Source organism: Denticeps clupeoides, chromosome 3 (assembly GCF_900700375.1).
Source record: "Denticeps clupeoides chromosome 3, fDenClu1.1, whole genome shotgun sequence".
In the NCBI taxonomy this organism is placed as follows: Eukaryota; Metazoa; Chordata; class Actinopteri; order Clupeiformes; family Denticipitidae; genus Denticeps; species Denticeps clupeoides.
In genome coordinates, this window is record NC_041709.1 from 34,971,126 (window position 1) to 34,996,832 (window position 25,707).

Genomic DNA, 25,707 nt, shown 5'->3' on the forward strand with positions numbered 1-25,707 from the left:
CTTTCATCCGCATTTAAAACACGCCAGTAAACCAGTTAAATATCGAATAAAAACCCCGATTACATCATCATCATCATCATCATCATCAGTTGCACACACACACATCCAGCGCTGCATCTTGGTTCCTCACATCTGGAGTAGAGGGAATTTATCATGAAAAATAGCTTTAATTGGAGGGGGTGGGGCTCATTGTGATGAATTCGTTGTAAACTCCGCCCTAATGTGTCACCGTTAGTCTGAGGATCAGCTTTTACCCACAATTCCTGAGCAGCACGGTGCGCGTTGCAGGTGGCTCCGCCCGCGGCCCCGCCCGCTACGAACGCCTCCCTGTCGGAGCTCCAGGAGATGGCGTCGCGGCAGCAGCAGCAGATTGACGCCCAGCAGCAGCTGCTGGCCTCCAAGGTAGAGGGATGCGCCGGGTCGTTGTTGTGTGTGTGTGTGTGTGTGTGTGTGTGTGTGTTCACTCCCGTTTCCGCCCCCAGGAGCAGCGCCTGCGGGTGCTGAAGCAGCAGCAGGGCGAGCAGGAGCGCCTGCGCCAGCTGAGGGAGAACGCGGAGAACCAGGAGAGCAAGCTCAGGCGCGTCCGGGCGCTGCGTGGCCAGGTGGAGCACAAGCGCCTCGGCAACGGAAAGCTGGGTGGGTGGAGTCACGGCTGTGCATTATGGGATGGGAGGTGTGACGCTGTTCAAACACCGTGGAGGAGGAGCTGAGAAGAAACATCAGGCCCATGGGAGGAAAGAGTAGAATGGGGATGAGGATGATGAACATCTGGCCGGTTCTAACTGGTTCCTACCCATTCGGAATGTAGGTGACCTTCTTACGGGTGACCTTGTCCTGGTTCTAACCAGCCTCCTGGTTCCAGCCCCTCCCCTTCCACTCTCTCTCTCTCTCTCTCTGGGCTCTGATGCTTGAGGAGATGATTATGGACCATGTGACCAGTAAAAGTCCACTCCATCTCACCATCTCTCCCGTTCTCTCTCCCAGTGGAGGAGATCGAGCAGATGACCGCCGTGTTCCAGCAGAAGCAGCGGGAGCTGGTGTCCGCCGTGTCGCGGGTGGAGGAGCTGAGCCGGCAGCTGGAGGTCCTGCGCGGCGGCAAGGGCGACGCCCCCCGCGAGCAGGGTCAGAGTTCACAGGGCGGCGACCTGGAGCGTCTCTACAGAGAGCTGCAGGTCATCCGGCGTCTTCTTCTCACTCTTTCAGCCGTCCCTCGTTCTGTGTTCTTCCGCGATGGGACGTCGATTCACTGAATAATCAGAACTGATGTCTCGTAGCGACTTACAATCAGTAGTTACAGGGACAGTCCCCACCTGGAGACACTCAGGGTTAAGCATCTTGCTCAGGGACACGATGGTAGTAAGTGGGGTTCGAACCTGGGTCTTCTGGTTCATAGTAAGTAGTTACAGGGACAGTCCCCACCTGGAGACACTTAGGGTTAAGTGTCTTGCTCAGGGACACGATGGTAGTAAGTGGGGTTCGAACCTGGGTCTTCTGGTTCATAGTAAGTAGTTACAGGGACAGTCCCCACCTGGAGACACTCAGGGTTAAGCGTCTTGCTGAGGGACACGATGGTAGTAAGTGGGGTTTGAACCTGGGTCTTTTGGTTCATAGTAAGTAGTTACAGGGACAGTCCCCACCTGGAGACACTCAGGGTTAAGCGTCTTGCTGAGGGACACGATGGTAGTAAGTGGGGTTTGAACCTGGGTCTTTTGGTTCATAGTAAGTAGTTACAGGGACAGTCCCCGCCTGGAGACACTCAGGGTTAAGCGTCTTGCTGAGGGACACGATGGTAGTAAGTGGGGTTCGAACCCGGGTCTTCTGGTTCATATGCGAGTGTGTTACCCGCTAGGGTTCGAACACCAGCACCGGCATTCACCAGATGCCCTTATCCAGGGCGACTTACAATCAGTAGTGACGGGGACTGTCCCCCTGGAGACTTCTTCTGGTTCATAGGTGATCAGTGGTTCCCAACCTGGGTTCCAGTTCTGGAGGAGCTCTGAGGTTAATTATCAACTCATAATCATATGATATTAGTAAACAAACTCCGTATGTTCCTGCACGCTATATAGACCTTTACTCTTGTACTCACCGTAACACACTCGCCTGTGAACCAGAAGACCCAGGTTCAAACCCCACTTACTACCATTGTGTCCCTGAGCAAGACACTTAACCCTGAGTGTCTCCAGGGGGGGACTGTCCCTGTAACTAATGATGGATAAGGCCTGTAAATATGAACAGTGCATGCGGGATGGAATTGGGGTCCCACATTATCTTGGACACAGGCAGATAAGGTTCTCTGAGTGTCTCCAGGGGGACTGTCCCAGTCACTAATGTCCCTTGCTGTGGATGAGGGAACTCCCTGAATTGAGACACACCCAGTGGAAGCTCCCTTTGCGATTGGATCATCGTTAATTCTAATTTCAGGTCTCGTCCTCGTCTGAAAGCCTTGTTTTTATTTGTCCAGCTGAGGAACAGGCTGAACCAGGAGCAGACCGTGCGTCTGCAGCAGCAGCGGGACACGCTCAACAAGCGCAACCTGGAGGCGGCGGCCATGGACAAGCGCATTGCGGAGCTGCGCGAGCGTCTCTGGAAGAAGAAGGCGGCCCTTCAGCAGAAGGAGAATCTGCCAGTGAGTCGTCGCCACGGCAACAGCGCCCGTCCAGATCCATCACGGCGCCGTCGCCGTGGTTTCCGCCCGGTGACACCGCAGCACAATGCAGCACCGGCTCAGTCCGATTCACAATCATTCTAAAACCATAAAAATTCTTCTATTTTTCCAGGTTGAACCGACATATTAATTTTTTCATTAATAAACTTTAACTGCCCCCCCCCCCCCCCCCCCCCCCCCCGTATGTCTCCAGCAGCCCTCGGAGGGGCAGCCGGCGCAGCATGCGGGTTCGCGGGTGGCGGCGGTGGGTCCGTACATCCAGCAGTCCTCTCCCGGACCCCCGGTACCCCCGCGACAGGAAGTGATCCTCAAAGCGCCCCACCCGGACGGCACCGCCACCCTCCCCCTGCCCAACGGCCCCGTCAAGAACCAGCCGAGGGCGCCCGCCAAACCTCACCCAGGTACCGGCAGAACACTGCCCCGCCCACATCCACACACCAACCCACGGCCACGCCCACAGGCTGACTCTCTCACGCAGGATTCACAAGCAAAGGAAAAAGCCCCGACTGGGAGTCCACCGGTCGCCATGGTTACTCCTCCACCCTGCCTCGCATGACCAGCCACCCTCCACGAAAGCCAGGTAACCATGGAGACACCGGTAACCTTAGTAACCCCTCCTGATCAATATTGTAGAGTTTGATTCCGAGAACGGAATGAGGAACGATGCTATGGAAGGCCAAGTGGACAAAAACCCGACCGTCTTTTTACACCGGCTGGCGCGAGCAAGCCGCCAGGGCCAACAATCTCCGGATCTTGATAAGTTGCGACAGGACGGCGTAAAAGATGCCGTTTTTTAAACAACAGAACGGCGTCCATGCGAAAGCACCGTAAAAAGCGCCGTTCTGAACACTCCGAACACTGCGTTACCCAGGACGCCGTAAAGACGCGGTTTACTTGTCTTCCAATGATCTCAGTCCTGTGTGCTTCAGTACCGCAGAACGTCAGACCAGACCAGTGAAGGACAGATGTCCTACGCTGCCGACGACGCACTCGTTTCACTCTCCTGAACATTCCAGAAATTGGTCAATAACGTTTATCGGCTTATCGCTTCAGCACCTAAAACCTTTGTTGACGGTCACGAGGTGGCACCTTCTGCCGTACGTTCTGCGCTACTGATTGTGTAAATGTGAACACTGTAATGCCTTTTGATGTTTACGTCTGATACGTGTGCGTACGGTGCTGGCCCCGCCCGGCCCCGCCCGCCTGTCAGTTATTAAACGCCAGTTTGGCCCCTGAGATATAACGTTTGCCGGCACCTGCAGCAGTGACAGACGCAGGATGGTCACGGGGGACACAAACTGGCACACTTATTGTGCGTATTAGTACTCATTTGAAGTGAAAGTGAAGTGATTGTCACTGTGATACACTGCAGCACAGCACACGGTGACACAACGAAACGTGTCCTCTGTATTTAACCATCACCCTTGGGTGATAGTCACCACAGGGTGGTAGTGGCCTAGCGGGTAACACACTCAGCTATGAACCAGAAGACCCAGGTTCAAACCCCACTTACTACCATCGTGTCCCTGAGCAGGACACTTAACCCTGAGTGTCTCCAGGGGGGGCCACTTCCTTAACCGCTAGGCCACCGCAATTCGTAATTGTACCGAAGTAAGTTGTGACGATGAATTTCTCCGACAGACCCTGAGGTCGAAGTGAAGCCGCCGCCGCCACCGCTCCCCCTGAGGAAAAACCAGAGCACCGAGGACCTCCTGAGGGACACGCAGGTACTGCACCTCCACAACGGCGCCCGCCGGGCGGCCGAGGCGTACACGCTGACGTTCGTTACAGCTGCCGCTCTGTCTCGTGCCAGGACGGGAAGAATAAGGTGCCGCCCCCGGTGCCCAGCAAGCCCAAACCGGCGCCGCCCGGCCAGGCCCCGTTCGGCAAGTTCCCCTTCAGCACGGGCACCTTCCCGGGCAAGGCCAAGCCCGTCCTGCCCCACCGCCAGCCGCTGTCCACCCACAGCCACACCCTGCCGATGCCCGCCAAGGCCGACGCGCCGCCCGCCGCCACCGTCCACCCCTTCAACCCCGACCCCGCGGTCGCCAAGGAGACGCCGCTGCCGCTCCCCAAACCGCAGACGGTGGCGGCCAGCTCCATCTACTCCATGTACACCCAGCAGAGCGGGTCCGGGAAGGGGGGTCAGGGTGGCACCCTGCCCCGCTCGCAACCCCGGGGTGGGTGCCCTCGGTGCCTTCGTCTAATAATGTTTTTGATTTATACATATAAACACACACATTAATACAATTCAAATTCAAACTTTATTTGTCACGTACAGTCGTACGCGGTATGATATGCGGTGAAATGCTTTAGCGACTCATACAGACCACAATAACCCAAATATTACAAGTATACAGCGAACCAATATGCAAATATTGCAAAAATGACCAAATATTACACTTTTACGTCTTTAACCTAAAGGGGCTATAAAATCTTTACTTGAAGCTGCTATATCTGTATAATACCCGCACAATTCCACACAACTTAAATATATTTCTTTTATGTGATGATTGATAGGAGATATTAATCTATATTGTCATAGAATATGATCTTTGATTTTTACTGCCATTACATGGTTGGGGCTCAAAAATACCAAAACAAACAAAAAAAGCTCTTCGGCGTATTGCAATTTTTTTTATTGTATTTTTAATGTTTGAGCTGCACTAGTAATTAATGATGTAAAGAATTATTCCGTCTGTGGTTGTTCATTGGCGGATTTTCTATCACTCCGCAGTCTATGGAAAGCCAGTCCTCCCTTCCCAGCAGCCCCTCGCCATGGACCATCCGGCTGCTGCGGAAACGGAGGTGGACCACGGCGCGACGGCCACGCCCGCGACGCCTGCCGAGTCTCAGGAAGCGGACAGGGTGCCCCGCCCCCTCAGCCCCACCAAGCTCCTCCCCTTCCTGTCCCAGCCGTTCCGCCACCAGAGCGACCTGGAGCTGGAGGCCCTGCGGAGGCGGCTGCACCACGCGCCGCGGCCGCTGAAGAAGCGCAGCTCCATCACGGAGCCCGAGGGCCCCGCCGGGCCCAACATCCAGAAGCTCCTCTACCAGAAAACCACGCTGGCCGCCATGGAGACCCCGGGCGAGCAGAGTCCCGCCGGGGGGGGCGGGGCGGCGGAGGACGTGGAGCGGAGCCTGGTGCGGGCCTCGCCCGTCATACCCGAGAGGGAGGAGGAGGACGAGGACGAGGATGAAGGTCTGCCGCCCCCTCCCCTCCCCCCACGCTCCCCCGGTGTGGACGACGCCTCCCTGGCACAGCTGCCCCTGCCACCTCCCCCGCCCGAGCAGGAGGACCACGAGTCGGACCCCTGCGCCCCAGAGTACCCGCCGTACCCCCCTCCGCCGTACCCCTCCGCCCCGCCCGAGGACAGCAGAATGGAGCCGCCGCTGGTCATGGGAGACGTCAGCCTGCCGCCAGTCAGTAGCGTAACCAACCAGTACAGCCAGTGTAGTCAGGGTCAAAGGTCAACCAGGATTAGATCATTCCAATAAAACAAAACAGCGCAGGTAGACGTGCCAACGTAATAACGGCCCTTTGGCCAACGGTGGCCTAGCGGTTAAGGAAGCGGCCCCGTAATCTGAAGGTTGCCGGTTCGAATCCAGATCCGCCAAGGTACCACTGAGCGAAGCACCGTCCCCACACGCTGCTCCCCGGGCGCCTGTCATGGCCGCCCACTGGTCACTCAGGGTGATGGTTAAATACATAGGACACATTTCATCGTGTCACTTCACTCTCGCATGAAAAGTAGTGCTTTAAATACGAGATTTTACCAAGTAACCTGATACGAGGCGGCGGTAGTTATTACAGGACGTGTACAGTTCGAGTGTTGCTGTGTGCTGATATAACCGGTTCTATCCTGCGCTGTGAAGGGGAAGAGGACCAACCTGCGGAAGAGCGGATCAGAGCGGATCAGCCACGGCATGCGAGTTCGCTTCAACCCGCTGGCCCTGCTGCTGGACGCCTCGCTGGAGGGGGAGTACGACCTGGTGCAGCGCATCATCTACGAGGTCATCACACACACGTACACACACATACACACACACACACACGCACACACATGCACACACACACATGCACACACATATACACACACACATACACACGTACACACACACGTACACGCACACACATGCACACACACATACACACACATATACACACACACATACACGCACACACATGCACACACACACATACACACACGTACACATACATACATACACACGTACACACATACATACACACATACACACAAACGTACACACATGTACACATACACACACGTACACACACACGTACACACATGCACACAAGTACAACCACACGTAGACGTACATACATACATACATACATACACACGTACACACATACACATGTACACGTACACACACATGCACACACATATACACACACATACACACATACACACACACACGTACACGCACACACACACACACATACACTCGCGTGCTGCAACATCTACATCAACAAATGGAATAAAGAAGCTACTGAGGACATCGACACGTGATGGTGGTGACACATCCTGTATGTGTGTGTGTGTGTGTGTGTGTGTGTGTGTGTGTAGGTGGAGGACCCTAGTCTGCCCAACGATGAGGGAATCACCGCCCTGCACAACGCCGTGTGCGCCGGACACACGGAGATCGTCAAGTTCCTGGTGCAGTATGGCGTCAACGTCAACGCGGCCGACAGCGATGGCTGGTGGGTTTCTCAAGCTGCCTCTGTGTGGGCGGGGCTTGATGACAGCGCGCGCGCCTGAACTCTGCTTCCCTCTGTAACCCCGCCCCTCCCAGGACGCCGCTGCACTGCGCCGCCTCCTGCAACAACGTGCAGGCGTGCAAGTTCCTGGTGGAGTCGGGCGCGGCCGTGTTCGCCACCACCTACAGTGACATGCAGACCGCCGCAGACAAGTGCGAGGAGATGGAGGAGGGCTACGCCCAGTGCTCCCAGTTCCTCTACGGTCAGTGTGCCCGCCGCGTTCCCCGCGCGTTCGCACCTCACGGGCCGAACGCCGGACCCACGTTGTGTTTGGTGGACAGGCGTCCAGGAGAAGATGGGCGTCATGAACAGGGGCGTGGTCTACGCCCTCTGGGACTACGCGGCGGAGGACGGCGACGAGCTGGCCTTCTGGGAGGGCGACTGCATGACCGTTCTGCAGCGGGACGACCAGGACGAGGCGGGCTGGTGGTGGGCGCGGTGCGGTGACCACGAAGGGTACATCCCCCGGAACCTGCTGGGGGTGAGTTCAGCGCCAACGCCGCTGCCGTTTATTCATTATATCTTCTCCCGGTGCTGCATCCAGCCACACGTGTCCCGTGTTTCCTCCATCAGCTGTATCTCAGGATCAAGCCCCGGCAGAGGACTCTCGCCTAAACTCCCCGAGCGGCACAACCAGCCAACGGCCGCAGAAGGAGGCGGTCACGTGACTGGCAACCGGGTGGCGTCCGTCAGGCCACCTCCTGTGTCCCCAACACCATCAGCTGCCTCTTTTCTTCAGTGCAGGAGAAGCCATAACCAAAAAAACAGAAGCGCCTTCATTCCCACGGGGCTGTGGAGAATGTCCCCCCTGTCCCCCCGTCCCCGATCCCGGATTCGCCGCGCGTCAGCTCCAGGCCGGTCAAAATGCTTCAAATACCACAATCACAAAACCGCCAATGGTCATTGTCATTTAATGCCACCGAATGGCTAGAATCAGACACTGAAATAAAAAAAGATGATATTTTCATGTCATTTGTTCTTGACAGCTGTGGGAGTATGAAGCTGTTTTTCATTGGCACTGAAAGTGTAATAATTTTCATTTTTAATAATAAAAGGACACACGCGTTGTGTAGTCACGACAAGCCGAAATATGAGGTTTTGTACAAAACATCCGGTTTTTGAAATCTCGCAGCAGTGAAATTCTTTTGATGTCAATAAATGTTCTATTGTTATAATTTTCAACATTTCATATCAGCGCTATTCCACTGCCAGCTGCCAGAAGATTCCGCTTGCCTTCACGTTTTTGTGGCAATTTGACAAGCGCATTTTCATATTTCCATTCTGAGCAAAATAAAAATCCTTCCCATCGAGAAACGTGTCTTGATTTACGCCAACATGACATATAGAGGCAACATTTCACCGGAATTATTAGACCTTTAGAACCTCGGGTTTATTAGACGTTTGGAACCCTGTGTTTATTAGACGTTTAGAACCTCATGTTTATTAGACGTTTAGAACCTCATATTTATTAGACCTTTGTAACCTCGTGTTTATTACACGTTTGGAACCTCATGTTTATTAGACGTTTGGAACCTCATGTTTATTAGACGTTTGGAACCTCGTGTTTATTAGACGTTTGGAACCTCGTGTTTATTAGACGTTTAGAACCTCGTGTTTATTAGACCTTTGTAACCTCGTGTTTATTACACGTTTGGAACCTCGTGTTTATTAGACGTTTGGAACCTCGTGTTTATTAGACGTTTGGAACCGCGTGTTTATTAGACGTTTGGAACCTCGTGTTTATTAGACCTTTAGATCCTCGTGTTTATTAGACCTTTAGAACCTCATGTTTATTACACCTTTGGATCTTCGTGTTTATTAGACGTTTGGAACCTCATGTTTATTAGATGTTTGGAACCTCGTGTTTATTAGACGTTTGGAACCTCGTGTTTATTAGACCTTTAGATCCTCGTGTTTATTAGACCTTTAGAACCTCATGTTTATTACACCTTTGGATCTTCGTGTTTATTAGACGTTTGGAACCTCGTGTTTATTAGACGTTTGGAACCTCGTGTTTATTAGACGTTTGGAACCTCGTGTTTATTAGACGTTTGGAACCTCGTGTTTATTAGACGTTTGGAACCGCGTGTTTATTAGACGTTTGGAACCTCGTGTTTATTAGACCTTTAGATCCTCGTGTTTATTAGACCTTTAGAACCTCATGTTTATTACACCTTTGGATCTTCGTGTTTATTAGACGTTTGGAACCTCATGTTTATTAGATGTTTGGAACCTCGTGTTTATTAGACGTTTGGAACCTCGTGTTTATTAGACGTTTGGAACCTCGTGTTTATTAGACGTTTGGAACCTCGTGTTTATTAGACGTTTGGAACCTCGTGTTTATTAGACGTTTGGAACCTCGTGTTTATTAGACCTTTAGATCCTCGTGTTTATTAGACCTTTAGAACCTCATGTTTATTACACCTTTGGATCTTCGTGTTTATTAGACGTTTGGAACCTCATGTTTATTAGATGTTTGGAACCTCGTGTTTATTAGACGTTTGGAACCTCGTGTTTATTAGACGTTTGGAACCTCTTGTTTATTAGACGTTTGGAACCTCGTGTTTATTAGACGTTTGGAACCTCATGTTTATTAGATGTTTGGAACCTCGTGTTTATTAGACGTTTGGAACCTCGTGTTTATTAGACGTTTGGAACCTCTTGTTTATTAGACGTTTGGAACCTCGTGTTTATTAGACGTTTGGAACCTCGTGTTTATTAGACGTTTGGAACCTCGTGTTTATTAGACCTTTGTAACCTCGTGTTTATTACACGTTTGGAACCTCATGTTTATTAGACGTTTGGAACCTCGTGTTTATTAGACGTTTGGAACCTCATGTTTATTAGACCTTTGGAACCTCGTGTTTATTAGACATTTGGAACCTCGTGTTTATTAGACGTTTGGAACCTCGTGTTTATTAGACCTTTAGATCCTCGTGTTTATTAGACGTTTGGAACCTCGTGTTTATTAGACCTTTAGATCCTCGTGTTTATTAGACGTTTGGAACCTCTTGTTTATTAGACCTTTAGATCCTCGTGTTTATTAGACCTTTAGAACCTCGTGTTTATTAGACATTTGGAACCTCTTGTTTATTAAACGTTTGGAACCTCGTGTTCATTAGACCTTTAGATCCTCGTGTTTATTAGACCTTTAGAACCTCATGTTTATTACACCTTTGGATCTTTGTGTTTATTAGACGTTTGGAACCTCATGTTTATTAGATGTTTGGAACCTCGTGTTCATTAGACCTTTAGATCCTCGTGTTTATTAGACGTTTGGAACCTCGTGTTTATTAGACGTTTGGAACCTCGTGTTTATTAGACGTTTGGAACCTCGTGTTCATTAGACCTTTAGATCCTCGTGTTTATTAGACGTTTGGAACCTCGTGTTTATTAGACGTTTGGAACCTCGTGTTTATTAGACGTTTGGAACCTCGTGTTCATTAGACCTTTAGATCCTCGTGTTTATTAGACCTTTAGAACCTCATGTTTATTACACCTTTGGATCTTCGTGTTTATTACACCTTTGGATCTTCGTGTTTATTAGACGTTTGGAACCTCATGTTTATTAGATGTTTGGAACCTCTTGTTTATTAGACGTTTGGAACCTCGTGTTTATTAGACGTTTGGAACCTCGTGTTTATTAGACGTTTGGAACCTCTTGTTTATTAGACGTTTGGAACCTCTTGTTTATTAAACGTTTGGAACCTCGTGTTCATTAGACCTTTAGATCCTCGTGTTTATTAGACCTTTAGAACCTCGCTTTCCTGCGGTTCTACTGTTTCGCAGAAGTAGCGTGATACCAGCGAAGAGCAGGAAGCAGTTGAGAGTGGAACATTTTTATTAGAACACACACCTTTAAAGCGTTATAAGCTGTCGTTAGGGGGCTATAAGGACATCGGCACCACAGCATGCACACAAGGTCACCGCTGTTAGGCTTGAACAAGACGATTAAAGCGCACAGAGAACATATACAGAACACGCGGTTCTCCAGAGACCACACTCCTGACCCACAGGCGGGAACCAGCAGGTTCACGTTCGGTACATTCAACATCCTGTCAGTAGTCGCACAAAATACGAAGGCGGAGAACGGGAGAAGAGGAACGAGACGGGCCAGGCTGCCGCTCCAGATGCTGATGCTGCAACCATCGTCGGGGGAAGGTTCTGGAAGGAACAGCTCAGAACAATCCTGCAGAATTCCACTTCTTCCAACATGAACCCCTTTAGTAACTAACATGTTAGTAACTTGTTTAATCAGTGCAAGAACAATTTTAATCTAATACTATGCAATTTCATATAGCAATTCAAATAAAAATGTCCTTCGGAGAGGTGCAGACAGAAGCCATACGGTGCAGTTTAGGGAAAGTGAAATGAAACTACAAAATAAAAAACGGAGTTTATTCATCGACAGAAATTCCGGAACAACGCGAGGCCGTGGACTCATTTTATGCGCCCGATGCACCGTGAAACCTGGTGCCGTAACCATGGTGACCCGATTCTGCACGCTGTTGCCGTGGCACCCGACACGTTGAGCAGACCTCAGCAGCAGACCATCCATCTTCTCCAGCTGACACACACACACACACACACACACACACACACACACACACACGTTGACATTTCAGTTGTTGTTGTTGTTGTTGTTGTTGCTGGGCGGCTGTATATGCACGTGTGTGCGGTTCTGGTCGTGCGCCAGCAGCTGGGCTACATGGCCGATGCCCTTGGTCACCCCCTCCCTGAAGAGCAGCTTGGCCCCCACCCGCAGGTACTCCGGGTGCTTCATGAAGCGGAAGCGCACGACCGCCCGCTCGCCCGTCCGCAACTCCTCCTGCGGACAACAGCACGTTTACCAGTTACAGGGACAGTCCCCCCCTGGAGACACTCAGGGTTAAGTGTCCTGTTCAGGGACACGATGGTAGTAAGTGGGATTTGAACCTGGGTCTTCTGGTCCATAGGCGAGTGTGTTACCCACTAGGCTACTATCACCCTATAATATAGATTTATATAATTTATTGAAAATAGGCCAATTTGGATTGTACCATCATTACCATTCTAGATTTATATAATTATAATAATTTACATTTACAGCATTTATCAGACGTCCTTATCCAGAGTGACTTACAGTGAGTAGTCACAGGGACAGTCCCCCTGGAGACACTCAGGGTTAAGTGTCTTGCTCAGGGACACGATGGTAGTAAGTGGGGTTTGAACCTGGGTCTTCTGGTCCATAGGCGAGTGTGTTACCCACTAGGCTACTATCACCCTATAATATAGATTTATATAATTTATTGAAAATAGGCCAATTTGGATTGTACCATCATTACCATTCTAGATTTATATAATTATAATAATTTACATTTACAGCATTTATCAGACGTCCTTATCCAGAGTGACTTACAGTGAGTAGTCACAGGGACAGTCCCCCTGGAGACACTCAGGGTTAAGTGTCTTGCTCAGGGACACGATGGTAGTAAGTGGGGTTTGAACCTGGGTCTTCTGGTCCATAGGCGAGTGTGTTACCCACTAGCCTACTACCACCCTACTAACCAATGAACCGAGCTTCGGCGACACCCACCTTCCCGTGCAGGCACTCGACGGTGGCCGTCTGTCTCACGTTGCCCACGTGGACAGTGACCTGGAAACCGCGGCGGAACGTCTTCGCGTGGAACAGCAGGACGATGGACGCCTCGAACTGCCAGCAGATGGTGGGGTTCATCTTGGGGCTCACCATCACCATTCCCTTTTCAATTCACACACATCATCATCATCATCATCACGTTGTAAGAAACGAAACCGGCGGGAAACGACCAGTGAGGGTCCGGCGACCTCTGACCTTGCGCAGCAGCGCTCGGGGGAAGTTGCCCAGGGCCAGGGTGGCGGCCTGGCCGGCCCGGAGCACCCGGCAGGCGGAGCGGTTCCGCTGGATGCTGCACACCTTCAGCCGGAGGAAACGCCCATCGTCCGTCGGCCCCACCACCAGCCGCTCCCCTTCACGGCACACCCCGCTGGCGACAGAGAGCCACGTAGTACCGAGACGCGCCACCAGGGGACTCACGGGACACACACCGGCAGATATCTAACTGCTCACCTGTACAGGGTCCCGCCCACCACCGTCCCCACATCTGGCACGGTGTAGATCTCATCCACCTGCGCTGACAGGTCACGTCCATGAGAAGGTGTGTGTGGATGGACGTGTGTGTGTGAGTGTGTGTGAGTGTGTGTGTGTGGGGGGGTACCTGAAACTCGGTGAGCTGCTGCATGAGCTCCTCCTGCTCTTTACTGTTGCTGAGGGGCGGCAGGATGTTGAAGAAGACCTTCAGCAGGTCCAGGTTCTGCCCTGATACGCTGGACAGCAGGAAGATGGGAGTGACACTGGGAAGAGAGAGACGCGCACATGAGACATCCGGTGTCCCTCTTTGTTTCTGCTCAGGCGTTGATGCTCCTAACAGCCTTGATAAACGTCCACTATAAGAAACATTAAGCTGGGTGGTAGTGGCCCAGCGTGTTACACACTCCCCTATGAACCAGAAGACCCAGGTTCAAACCCCACTTACTACCATCGTGTCCCTGAGCAGGACACTTAACCCTGAGTGTCTCCAGGGGGACTGTCCCTGTAACTACTGATTGTAAGTCGCTCTGGATAAGGGCGTCTGGTAAAAGCTGTAAAATGTAAATTCATTCTGAGGTGCAAATTCCATCCTTATGCTAAATGTCACTGGTGCACCTTATTTGCACCGGGACGATGGGGAGACGTCATCCCATCACACTACGTCCATGTATAAAGCCGTTGGTGAGGAAATGGGACACGGTCGTACCTGCTGGTCTGAGTGAACTGCTGTGCCGCGGTGACGGCGTCGTCACCGCTGGCCACCAGCAGGGGCACCTTGCCGCAGCCGGGCTGCTTCAGCAGCCGCTCCAGCTGGCGCACGGTCCGCTCCACGGCGCCGCGCACACACACGTCCACCTTACTGACCACGATGAAGATGGGCACCTTCAGCGCCATCGCCAGGCCCAGGTGCTCACGCGTGGTACCCGCTGCAGGGGGGACAGGAGAAAAGGACGTTCACGCGACTTCCTTCCAAGCCCCGGCGTTCAGGGACACCAACCTGAGAACATTTCTCTCCTGGGAAATATGGAGCACGTCACTAAAACCCCAGATCTGGGTCACCATGAGGTAGAACCAGAGGACCAGAAGAGGAGAACAGGCCCTCTCAGGAGGAATAAAGTAAAATTAACATTTCATTAAAAAAAATACAGATAGGATAGGTACTATAGGTTCGTGTTTATAGCTTCGACTAAAACAATAGAAATTGAGCCTGATTTACATCTCTACTCCACGTTGTGATGCTACAGTGCCCCCAGCTCACCAGGTGGCACCACTTAGCCGTTTTTCTGGTCTTTCCTTCGATGTAGCTGTGTGCTGTGTTGGTTTAACTGGGCGAGGACGGCTATTTTAGTAGTCTTTTCCCCCAACACCCCTCCTGGTTGCTGTAACCCTGTGTGATGCTACATATCCCACGATTACAGTTTGGGCCAATGTGCCACGTTTGTTCTTATTTGTTAAAAACCACATTTCTCACCCTGTCGTTCGGCTGTGCCTCCTTCTTCACCCGACGTGGCACTGCACACGTTAATGCTCTCGACTATCCGTTAGTGGGTAGGAAGTAGATTCCCCTCAATACAATACCTACACGTCCATCAACCCATCAGGAACGACCTTTCTCTACGGGGGAGAAATTCGAACGCTGACCTACGTTTCCGATCACCCTGACCTTGGCGGACAAGCATCTGAGCTCACTTTTAATTTCCATGTTCACGCGCAACAATGCCATGTCAGAGCAAGCGGCATATTTTCCACTGGACAAAGACCTTCTTTCAGAAAATGTCCCGAGGTCACGTTCAGCAGGCTTTTTGCTGAGGAACCAGAAAAAAAAAAACGCTTTAAAACACTGACATGAGATCAGTTTGTTTGTCATGGGTGGTAGTAGCCTAGCGGGACACACTAGCGTTCGAACCCTGAGTGTCTCCAGGGGGGACTGTCCCTGTAACTACTGGGTGGTAGTAGCCTAGCGGGACACACTCGCCTGAGAACCAGAAGACCCAGGTTCAAATCCCACTTACTACCATCGTGTCCCTGAGCAAGACACTTAACCCTGAGTGTCTCCAGGGGGGACTGTCCCTGTAACTACTGGGTGGTAGTAGCCTAGCGGGACACACTCGCCTGAGAACCAGAAGACCCAGGTTCAAGCCCCACTTACTACCATCGTGTCCCTGAGCAAGACACTTAACCCTGAGTGTCTCCAGGGGGGGACTGTCCCTGTAACTACTGGGTGGTAGTAGCCTAGCGGGCAACACACTCGCCTGTGAACCAGCAGACCCAGGTTCAAATCCCACTTACTACCATCGTGTCCCTGAGCAAGACACTTAACCCTGAGTGTCTCCAGGGGGGACTGTCCCTGTAACTACTGGGTGGTAGTAGCCTAGCGGGACACACTCGCCTGAGAACCAGAAGACCCAGGTTCAAACCCCACTTACTACTATCGTGTCCCTGAGCAGGACACTTAACCCTGAGTGTCTCCAGGGGGGACTGTCCCTGTAACTACTGGGTGGTAGTAGCCTAGCGGGCAACACACTCGCCTGTGAACCAGCAGACCCAGGTTCAAATCCCACTTACTACCATCGTGTCCCTGAGCAAGACACTTAACCCTGAGTGTCTCCAGGGGGTGAGTTCTCTGTGACATGAAAGAAGAGCTCCAGCTCACCAACGCCTGTGTTGGCGCCCACGACCAGCATGGCGAAGTCAGGGCAGTAGCTGGTGAGGCCGAAGATGGTGGTCTTCAGGTACTTGTGGTGTCCGGCGAGGTCGATGAAGGTGATCATTTTGGACGAGCTCTCACAGATCTCTTCAGCCGTACGGGAGTCGCTGTAGTTCACCACCTGGACCAAGGCCACATCCACCAACACGTTCCATCAAATAATAAACAGCAAGTAAACCTAAAGAAGGAAGGATTTCTCTCCTGTCCACACGTCGCACCTCTCCCTTGCTGTTGAAGCCCAGAATCTCAAAGCTGATGCTGGAGGTGCGTCCAGTCTGGATCTCGTGCAGATGCCGGAAGAGGTTGAGCCGCGCCCGACCTCGCCCGTTATCCAGCTCTCCCTGAGTGAGCACCCCCAGGAGCGTTGACTTCCCCGAGTCCACGTTACCCAGCACTGCCACACGCAGGTCCAAGAACTGGCAACATGAACACACTGTAAATATCACATCTATTCATGTGTTAACACCGAAATTTGATGCATAAGACATTCGGCTGAACCTATGGACACCACAAGGTGGCGATATAAATCTAAAGGTAATGACAATCCTATATTCAATAAATTATATAAAATCTATATTATATTATTATAAATCTAGAATGGTAATGATGGTACAATCTAAATTGGCCTATTTTCAATAAATTATATAAATATATATTATAGGGTGGTAGTAGCCTTGCGGGTAACACACTCGCCTATGAACCAGAAGACCCAGGTTCAAACCCCACTTACTACCATCATGTCCCTGAGCAGGACACTTAACCCTGAGTGTCTCCAGGGGGGGACTGTCCCTGTAACTACTGACTATGAACCAGAAGACCCAGGTTCAAACCCCACTTACTACCATCATGTCCCTGAGCAGGACACTTAACCCCTGAGTGTCTCCAGGGGGGGACTGTCCCTGTAACTACTTACTATGAACCAGAAGACCCAGGTTCAAACCCCACTTACTACCATCGTGTCCCTGAGCAGGACACTTAACCCTGAGTGTCTCCAGGGGGGGACTGTCCCTGTAACTACTGACTATGAACCAGAAGACCCAGGTTCAAACCCCACTTACTACCATCATGTCCCTGAGCAGGACACTTAACCCTGAGTGTCTCCAGGGGGGGGACTGTCCCTGTAACTACTGACTATGAACCAGAAGACCCAGGTTCAAACCCCACTTACTACCATCATGTCCCTGAGCAGGACACTTAACCCTGAGTGTCTCCAGGGGGGGACTGTCCCTGTAACTACTGACTATGAACCAGAAGACCCAGGTTCAAACCCCACTTACTACCATCATGTCCCTGAGCAGGACACTTAACCCTGAGTGTCTCCAGGGGGGGACTGTCCCTGTAACTACTGACTATGAACCAGAAGACCCAGGTTCAAACCCCACTTACTACCATCGTGTCCCTGAGCAGGACACTTAACCCTGAGTGTCTCCAGGGGGGGGACTGTCCCTGTAACTACTGATTGTAAGTCGCTCTGGATAAGGGCGTTTGGTAAATGCCGTAAATGTAAATATTATTTTATTATAAATATATAATGGTAATGATGGTACAATCCAAATTGGCCTATATTCAATAAATGATATTAAATCTATATTATATTATAATCATTATATAATAGCAATATTTATATTTATTGTATTATATACACTACTATGTATTATATTCATTAATATAATCTACATTATATTATTATAAATCTATAACTATGATGACGGCTCCTATTCAGACCTTAAAATACAGATAGAAACAAATTTTAATAAATTTTTATTTTCACTTTGTGAAAAGGACATCACAGGCAAAACTACTCGAAAGAAGGAAAGAACGAATTGCATCACCACCGATAGGCACGTGTACCGCTTTTTTCCTCAGAATAATCTGACCTGTTGGTCATCTGGAACTTTCCGCACCAGGACCTCTGCGATTTTCCGGCAGCTTCTCTCGGAGTCGTAATCTACCTCCCTTTCTCTGAGAAGTGTGATGTCGGCCCCCACCCTGAGGACACACACACACACACACAGAAGTGCTGTGAATAAGTGACTGGGACAGAAGCGTGTGTTACGGTCACATGTCCCGTATCGTGACGCGGTGACCAGTGGTGCACTGTGACCAGAATCCTCGTCAGGCCAAAGGAATAACGGCATCTCGAAGCCGCCCGTACTTCTCAGCCATGCGCCTCAGGGTGCCGAGCGAGGCCCTCATGTCCCTGTCGCTCAGGCCCACCAGCAGGCCGTTGTCCTCCACGCCGATCTGGTACACGGCCTCGCCCCGCCCCTCCTGCAGGCGCCACTTCAGCTGCGTGGCCAGGTGCTCGAAGCGGTACTGCGTGGGGTTCACCAGCTTCAGCTGCCGGGCAGACGGAGAGAGATGCCGGTCAGGAGGAGCCCCACTGGCACACGTCACGTCGTTATGACGTCAGCAACGTAACAATCACCTTGTACTCTATGTTGCCCTCTTCTGCCTCGAATGAGAAGAGAGATGACGTCAGAACGCGAGGTATTGCACACACGCCGAATAAAACATATAAAGGACAGAATAAAGAGCGAAAGCGCAGAAACACACACGCACACACACACACACACACACACACACACACACACTGCAGGCATCACGCGCCCCTGCAGTCCGCAGGAAAATGGCTGATCACCTCCGGGGGTAAAAACGGCGGCGGCGGCGCGTCCTTCCGCCTCCTGCCCCTCCGCCGCCGGCCCCGCTTGCCCCGCCGGGCGCGGGATCTCCTGCCTCGGCCCGCGGCGCAGGGCCCGCGGTCGGAAACCGGCGCGTCCATCCGCACCGTCGGGATTCTGCAGGCTGCGGGTCGCGGGGCGGGGCCTGGCAGGCAGGGGCGGGGCCCGGCCGCCACGTCATCACGCAACGTCAGGCAGAGCGGCGGGAATTCGCTCGATTTGAATTATTTTAATGCACGAACGTTTTAAACAGCGCTGGTTAAACGCATGAGACAATATAATCTTTAAAAAACGTTTTAATGAAGTTGTTGGCGGTGACATGTCGGAGTTACAGCAGGGAGGGCGATGTGATTTATTAAAATATGATTATTCTCAGCAGTGGGAGCCACATCACACAGTTTTATTTCCATATATTCAGAAAACCGGCTGTTCAAACAGTAAAACTGAACATTACAACAAAACTGTCTTTATAGACACTACAATATACAATAATAATACGAAATCCAACGTCGAGTCCACACTGTAAAGAATGGAAAGTGTGCAACATGCAGAACAGTGAGAAACCGGGCGGAGTCGCGGCCGAGGCCTTCGTTTACTGAGGTGGCAGAACGTCACACCAACTCCACGAGAACAACACACCACGAGTCGCACAGCGCTAAAGCCCACGAGGACCCACACACACACACAGACGCGTACGTACGTATAGCGCCATGCCTGCGCCCGCTGGGGTCGCCTGTACTGCTGCATGCATCTAATCTTCATGCATCTGCTGCCGGATGGAAAGAAAACACGGATCCCACCCCCCCACCCCACCCATCCCTTCATTCGTGTCACAACGTCTGGTACACAAGCGGCGGAACGGTGAAGATGGACGTCCGGCGGTGCCTTCGTCCCCCCGGGACTCGGGGTCAGTTGCACTGGTTGGACAGAAGGTAGCTGGGAGCCGGGAACGTGGAGCGCGGCACGGCGAGGACCACAAAGCTGCAGGTCATGGTCTGGAGAAACACAATCAACAACAACACCAACATTTATTTCTTATAAAGCCCATAATCACATACAGTACGTCTCAGTGGGCTCAGTGGGCCCTACAGTTGACACCCGACACACTTCACCCTTCTGCACACAAGGAAGTGTCATGATTGACGGAATCCGGACCGGAGTTTAACATTAGTCCTGTGTAATGTTTCCTAATCATGTTCCCCTGTTTGTCATGTTCCCCTGTTGTTAAAGCTGCCCTGTTTGTTTCTGTTCTCCATCGGGTCTTTGTTATGTTACATGTTCACCATGTTGCCGGATGTCTCCCCTGTCCAGTTCATAGCAAGATTAAACCCCTGTCTTGTGAATGCGTCCTTCTTCCTCGTCATCTTGTCTCATCATCTCCGTTCATTTGCCCCGCCATGCCAGATGGATGTGACAGGAAGAAACGTTGGGAAGGAGTGATGGAGATAGGGACGCCCTTCCAGGGTAGAGTGAGCCTGCAGTTGGTGTCAGTGCAGGGTTTGGATGATTTGTCCAAGAAGAGAAAAAGTCCTACAGTTGTAGAGGTGGTCAAGTCCACAGTGTAGTATAGAGCATCTGTCCATGTTTGGAGGTAATGGACAGGGCAGAGTAGGTTTTAGTCCAGTGTCATGGTGGACATTACGTGTCTATTTTGATGCCACTAGTCCATTTGAAGATCCATGAAGCTTTTAAGCAGTAAAGAACGTCAGGAGTTCAGAGTAAACCTGCTTTAACAACTCTGAAGTGTAGAGGGTAAAGTTCTACTCTACACAGTGTGGATTAGTACCAGCATGCACTGCGCAGCCAGTAGGGATGTTAGCGGGCATTCACCCACCGTTAGGCAGAAGATGGGGTTACCTGATTGGTCTGTGAGGGGCGAGGTGCTACTCTCCTGACCCGCCCTTCCGACACCAAACACTACAAGTGTAATATAGATTCACTGATGACCAGTGAGGACGAGTGGAGTAGCTACATAGTGTAGTATGACAAATGGTGACACGACACTCAGTAACACAGTGAAACACGGTGACAGTGTGTAGTAAAATGGCGTAACTCCATCGTGTGAGGGTGGAGTAACTGTGCAGTAAAACAGTGTAACTTCGTCATGTGAGGTTGGAATAAGTGTGTAGTAAAACGCTGTGACTCCATTGTGTGGGGGTGGAGTAACTGTGTAGAAAACGGTGTAACTCTGTCGTGTGAGGTTGGAGTAACTGTGTAATAAAATGGCGTAACCCCGTCATGTGAGGGTGGAGTAACTGTGTAGTAAAACAGCTTAATTCTGTCTTGGGAGGGTGGAGTAAGTGTGTAGTAAAACTGTGTAGTAAAAATCTGTAACTCCGTCGTGTGAGGTTGGAGTAACTGTGTAATAAAATGGCGTAACTCTGTCGTGTGAGGGTGGAGTAAGTGTGTAGTAAAACTCCGTCGTGTGAGGTTGGAGTAAGTGTGTAGTAAAACGGCGTAACCCTGTCGTGTGAGGGTGGAGTAACTGTGTAGTAAAACTCTGTAACTCCGTCGTGTGAGGTTGGAGTAACTGTGTAATAAAATGGCGTAACCCCGTCGTGTGAGGGTGGAGTAACTGTGTAGTCAAACTCTGTAACTCCGTCGTGTGAGGTTGGAGTAACTGTGTAATAAAATGGCGTAACCCCGTCGTGTGAGGGTGGAGTAACTGTGTAGTAAAACAGCTTAATTCTGTCTTGGGAGGGTGGAGTAAGTGTGTAGTAAAACTCCATCGTGTGAGGGTGGAGTAAGTGTGTAGTAAAACGCCATAACTGTCGTGTGAAGGTGGAGTAAGTGTGTAGTAAAACTCCGTCGTGTGAGGTTGGAGTAAGTGTGTAGTAAAACGCCATAACTCTGTCGTGTGAGGGTGGAGTAAGTGTGTAGTAAAACTCCGTCGTGTGAGGGTGGAGTAAGTGTGTAGTAAAACTCCGTTGTGTGAGGTTGGAGTAAGTGTGTAGTAAAACGGCGTAACCCTGTCGTGTGAGGGTGGAGTAACTGTGTAGTAAAACTCTGTAACTCCGTCGTGTGAGGTTGGAGTAAGTGTGTAGTAAAACTCTGTAACTCCGTCGTGTGAGGTTGGAGTAACTGTGTAATAAAATGGCGTAACCCCGTCGTGTGAGGGTGGAGTAACTGTGTAGTAAAACAGCTTCATTCTGTCTTGGGAGGGTGGAGTAAGTGTGTAGTAAAACGGTGTAACTCCGTAGTGTGAGGGTGGAGTAAGTGTGTAGTAAAATGCCGTAACTCTGTCGTGTGATGGTGGAGTAAGTGTGTAGTAAAACTCTGTGACTCCGTCGTGTGAGGGTGGAGTAAGTGTGTAGTAAAATGCCGTAACTCTGTCGTGTGAGGGTCGAGTAAGTGTGTAGTAAAACTCCGTCGTGTGAGGTTGGAGTAAGTGTGTAGTAAAACTCTGTAACTCCGTCGTGTGAGGTTGGAGTAAGTGTGCAGTGAAACGGCGTAACTCCATCGTGTGAGGGTGGAGTAAGTGTGTAGTAAAACGCTGTAACTCTGTCGTGTGAGGGTGGAGTAAGTGTGTAGTAAAACTCCGTCGTGTGAGGTTGGAGTAAGTGTGGAGTAAAACAGCGTAACCCTGTCGTGTGAGGGTGGAGTAACTGTGTAGTAAAACTCTGTAACTCCGTCGTGTGAGGTTGGAGTAAGTGAGTAGTAAAACGGCGTAACCCTGTCGTGTGAGGGTGGAGTAACTGTGTAGTAAAACTCTGTAACTCCGTCGTGTGAGGTTGGAGTAACTGTGTAATAAAATGGCGTAACCCCGTCGTGTGAGGGTGGAGTAACTGTGTAGTAAAACAGCTTAATTCTGTCTTGGGAGGGTGGAGTAAGTGTGTAGTAAAACGGTGTAACTCCGTAGTGTGAGGGTGGAGTAAGTGTGTAGTAAAACTCTGTGACTCCGTCGTGTGAGGGTGGAGTAAGTGTGTAGTAAAACGCCGTAACTCTGTCGTGTGAGGGTGGAGTAAGTGTGTAGTAAAACTCCGTTGTGTGAGGTTGGAGTAAGTGTGTAGTAAAACTCTGAAACTCCGTCGTGTGAGGTTGGAGTAAGTGTGCAGTGAAACGGCGTAACTCCATCGTGTGAGGGTGGAGTAAGTGTGTAGTAAAACGCCGTAACTCTGTCGTGTGAGGGTGGAGTAAGTGTGTAGTAAAACTCCGTCGTGTGAGGTTGGAGTAAGTGTGTAGTAAAACGGCGTAACCCTGTCGTGTGAGGGTGGAGTAAGTGTGTAGTAAAACTCTGTAACTCCGTCGTGTGAGGTTGGAGTAACTGTGTAATAAAATGGCGTAACCCCGTCGTGTGAGGGTGGAGTAACTGTGTAGTAAAACAGCTTCATTCTGTCTTGGGAGGGTGGAGTAAGTGTGTAGTAAAACGGTGTAACTCCGTAGTGTGAGGGTGGAGTAAGTGTGTAGTAAAATGCCGTAACTCTGTCGTGTGATGGTGGAGTAAGTGTGTAGTAAAACTCTGTGACTCCGTCGTGTGAGGGTGGAGTAAGTGTGTAGTAAAATGCCGTAACTCTGTCGTGTGAGGGTCGAGTAAGTGTGTAGTAAAACTCCGTCGTGTGAGGTTGGAGTAAGTGTGTAGTAAAACTCTGTAACTCCGTCGTGTGAGGTTGGAGTAAGTGTGCAGTGAAACGGCGTAACTCCATCGTGTGAGGGTGGAGTAAGTGTGTAGTAAAACGCTGTAACTCTGTCGTGTGAGGGTGGAGTAAGTGTGTAGTAAAACTCCGTCGTGTGAGGTTGGAGTAAGTGTGGAGTAAAACAACGTAACCCTGTCGTGTGAGGGTGGAGTAACTGTGTAGTAAAACTCTGTAACTCCGTCGTGTGAGGTTGGAGTAAGTGTGTAGTAAAACGGCGTAACCCTGTCGTGTGAGGGTGGAGTAACTGTGTAGTAAAACTCTGTAACTCCGTCGTGTGAGGTTGGAGTAACTGTGTAATAAAATGGCGTAACCCCGTCGTGTGAGGGTGGAGTAACTGTGTAGTAAAACAGCTTAATTCTGTCTTGGGAGGGTGGAGTAAGTGTGTAGTAAAACGGTGTAACTCCGTAGTGTGAGGGTGGAGTAAGTGTGTAGTAAAACTCTGTGACTCCGTCGTGTGAGGGTGGAGTAAGTGTGTAGTAAAACGCCGTAACTCTGTCGTGTGAGGGTGGAGTAAGTGTGTAGTAAAACTCCGTTGTGTGAGGTTGGAGTAAGTGTGTAGTAAAACTCTGAAACTCCGTCGTGTGAGGTTGGAGTAAGTGTGCAGTGAAACGGCGTAACTCCATCGTGTGAGGGTGGAGTAAGTGTGTAGTAAACGCCGTAACTCTGTCGTGTGAGGGTGGAGTAAGTGTGTAGTAAAACTCCGTCGTGTGAGGTTGGAGTAAGTGTGTAGTAAAACGGCGTAACCCTGTCGTGTGAGGGTGGAGTAACTGTGTAGTAAAACTCTGTAACTCCGTCGTGTGAGGTTGGAGTAAGTGTGCAGTGAAACTCTGTAACTCCGTCATGTGAGGTTGGAGTAAGTGTGCAGTGAAACGGCGTAACTCCATCGTGTGAGGGTGGAGTAAGTGTGTAGTAAAACGCCGTAACTCTGTCGTGTGAGGGTGGAGTAAGTGTGTAGTAAAACTCCGTCGTGTGAGGTTGGAGTAAGTGTGTAGTAAAACTCTGTGACTCCGTCGTGTGAGGGTGGAGTAAGTGTGTAGTAAAACGCCGTAACTCTGTCGTGTGAGGGTGGAGTAAGTGTGTAGTAAAACTCCGTCGTGTGAGGTTGGAGTAAGTGTGTAGTAAAACTCTGTAACTCCATCGTGTGAGGGTGGAGTAACTGTGTAGTAAAACGGCGTAACCCTGTCGTGTGAGGGTGGAGTAACTGTGTAGTAAAACGGCGTAACCCTGTCGTGTGAGGTTGGAGTAACTGTGTAGTAAAACAGCGTAACGCCATCGTGTGAGGGTGGAGTAACTGTGTAGTAAAACGGCGTAACCCTGTCATGTGAGGGTGGAGTAACTGTGTAGTAAAACAGCATAACCCCATCGTGTGAGGGTGGAGTAACTGTGTAGTAAAACAGCGTAACCCCATCGTGTGAGATTGGAGTAACTGTGTAGTAAAACAGCGTAACGCCATCGTGTGAGGGTGGAGTAACTGTGTAGTAAAACGGCGTAACCCTGTCATGTGAGGGTGGAGTAACTGTGTAGTAAAACAGCGTAACCCCATCGTGTGAGGGTGGAGTAACTGTGTAGTAAAACAGCGTAACCCCATCGTGTGAGGTTGGAGTAACTGTGTAGTAAAACAGCGTAACGCCATCGTGTGAGGGTGGAGTAAGTGTGTAGTAAAACTCAGTCGTGTGAGGTTGGAGTAAGTGTGTAGTAAAACTCTGTAACTCCATCGTGTGAGGGTGGAGTAACTGTGTAGTAAAACGGCGTAACCCTGTCGTGTGAGGTTGGAGTAACTGTGTAGTAAAACAGCGTAACCCCATTGTGTGAGGTTGGAGTAACTGTGTAGTAAAACAGCGTAACGCCATCGTGTGAGGGTGGAGTAACTGTGTAGTAAAACAGCGTAACCCCATCGTGTGAGGTTGGAGTAACTGTGTAGTAAAACAGCGTAACCCCATCGTGTGAGGGTGGAGTAACTGTGTAGTAAGTGTTGAAGGCGGAGCACCTTGGTGTTGGGCAGGTTCTGCAGGACGCAGTCGCTCAGCTTCAGGCTCTGCGTGTTCTTGCACGCCGTCTCTCCGACCTCCACCACCATGCTGTACTTCACCCGCGCTGGGGGGGTAGATCTGCGTGGGGGGGGGGG

The 25,707-nt window shown here is 50.6% G+C and overlaps 2 protein-coding genes across 4 annotated transcripts in view; one reads left to right on the top strand and one right to left on the bottom strand.

Moving 5' to 3' along the window:
* The window catches only part of LOC114785628 (apoptosis-stimulating of p53 protein 2-like), a 21,284-nt gene extending 12,523 nt beyond the window's left edge, over nt 1–8,761 (top strand). For 2 of the 3 annotated variants that reach the window (XM_028972058.1, XM_028972060.1), the window contains 14 exons: nt 289–402; nt 483–636; nt 985–1,172; nt 2,465–2,629; nt 2,862–3,069; nt 3,147–3,248; nt 4,310–4,395; nt 4,482–4,848; nt 5,406–6,091; nt 6,545–6,682; nt 7,261–7,394; nt 7,487–7,653; nt 7,733–7,932; nt 8,025–8,761. In XM_028972058.1, the coding sequence (XP_028827891.1) occupies nt 289–402; nt 483–636; nt 985–1,172; nt 2,465–2,629; nt 2,862–3,069; nt 3,147–3,248; nt 4,310–4,395; nt 4,482–4,848; nt 5,406–6,091; nt 6,545–6,682; nt 7,261–7,394; nt 7,487–7,653; nt 7,733–7,932; nt 8,025–8,066 (2,751 nt within the window). In that variant the 3' untranslated portion in view covers nt 8,067–8,761. The remainder of the gene's footprint in view (nt 1–288; nt 403–482; nt 637–984; nt 1,173–2,464; nt 2,630–2,861; nt 3,070–3,146; nt 3,249–4,309; nt 4,396–4,481; nt 4,849–5,405; nt 6,092–6,544; nt 6,683–7,260; nt 7,395–7,486; nt 7,654–7,732; nt 7,933–8,024) is intronic. The other variant, XM_028972059.1, reaches the window with a different exon arrangement.
* Nucleotides 8,762–11,274: 2,513 nt separating this feature from the next.
* On the bottom strand, nt 11,275–25,684 carry LOC114785710 (GTP-binding protein 2-like). Its single transcript, XM_028972233.1, has 13 exons — nt 25,570–25,684; nt 18,909–19,943; nt 18,696–18,722; nt 18,423–18,607; nt 18,145–18,256; nt 16,486–16,683; nt 16,214–16,388; nt 14,267–14,486; nt 13,688–13,823; nt 13,540–13,598; nt 13,285–13,456; nt 13,027–13,191; nt 11,275–12,279 (listed from the first exon to the last, which is right to left on the bottom strand). The coding sequence occupies exons 2-13, from the start codon at nt 19,047–19,049 to the stop codon at nt 12,073–12,075; spliced, it is 1,797 nt and encodes a 598-aa protein (XP_028828066.1). The 5' UTR covers nt 19,050–19,943; nt 25,570–25,684; the 3' UTR covers nt 11,275–12,072.
* Nucleotides 25,685–25,707: the final 23 nt, after the last annotated feature.

Excerpts from the sequence above, each read along its gene's own strand:
- LOC114785710 (XM_028972233.1), bottom strand. The coding sequence starts at position 19,049 with ATGGACGCGCCGGTTTCCGACCGCGGGCCCTGCGCCGCGGGCCGAGGC. Across the intron at positions 18,723-18,908 it reads CGCCGTTTTTACCCCCGGAG|GCAGAAGAGGGCAACATAGA; the intron begins GTGATCAGCCAT and ends TTCTCATTCGAG. Across the intron at positions 13,457-13,539 it reads GTGGGCGGGACCCTGTACAG|CGGGGTGTGCCGTGAAGGGG; the intron begins GTGAGCAGTTAG and ends CTCTGTCGCCAG.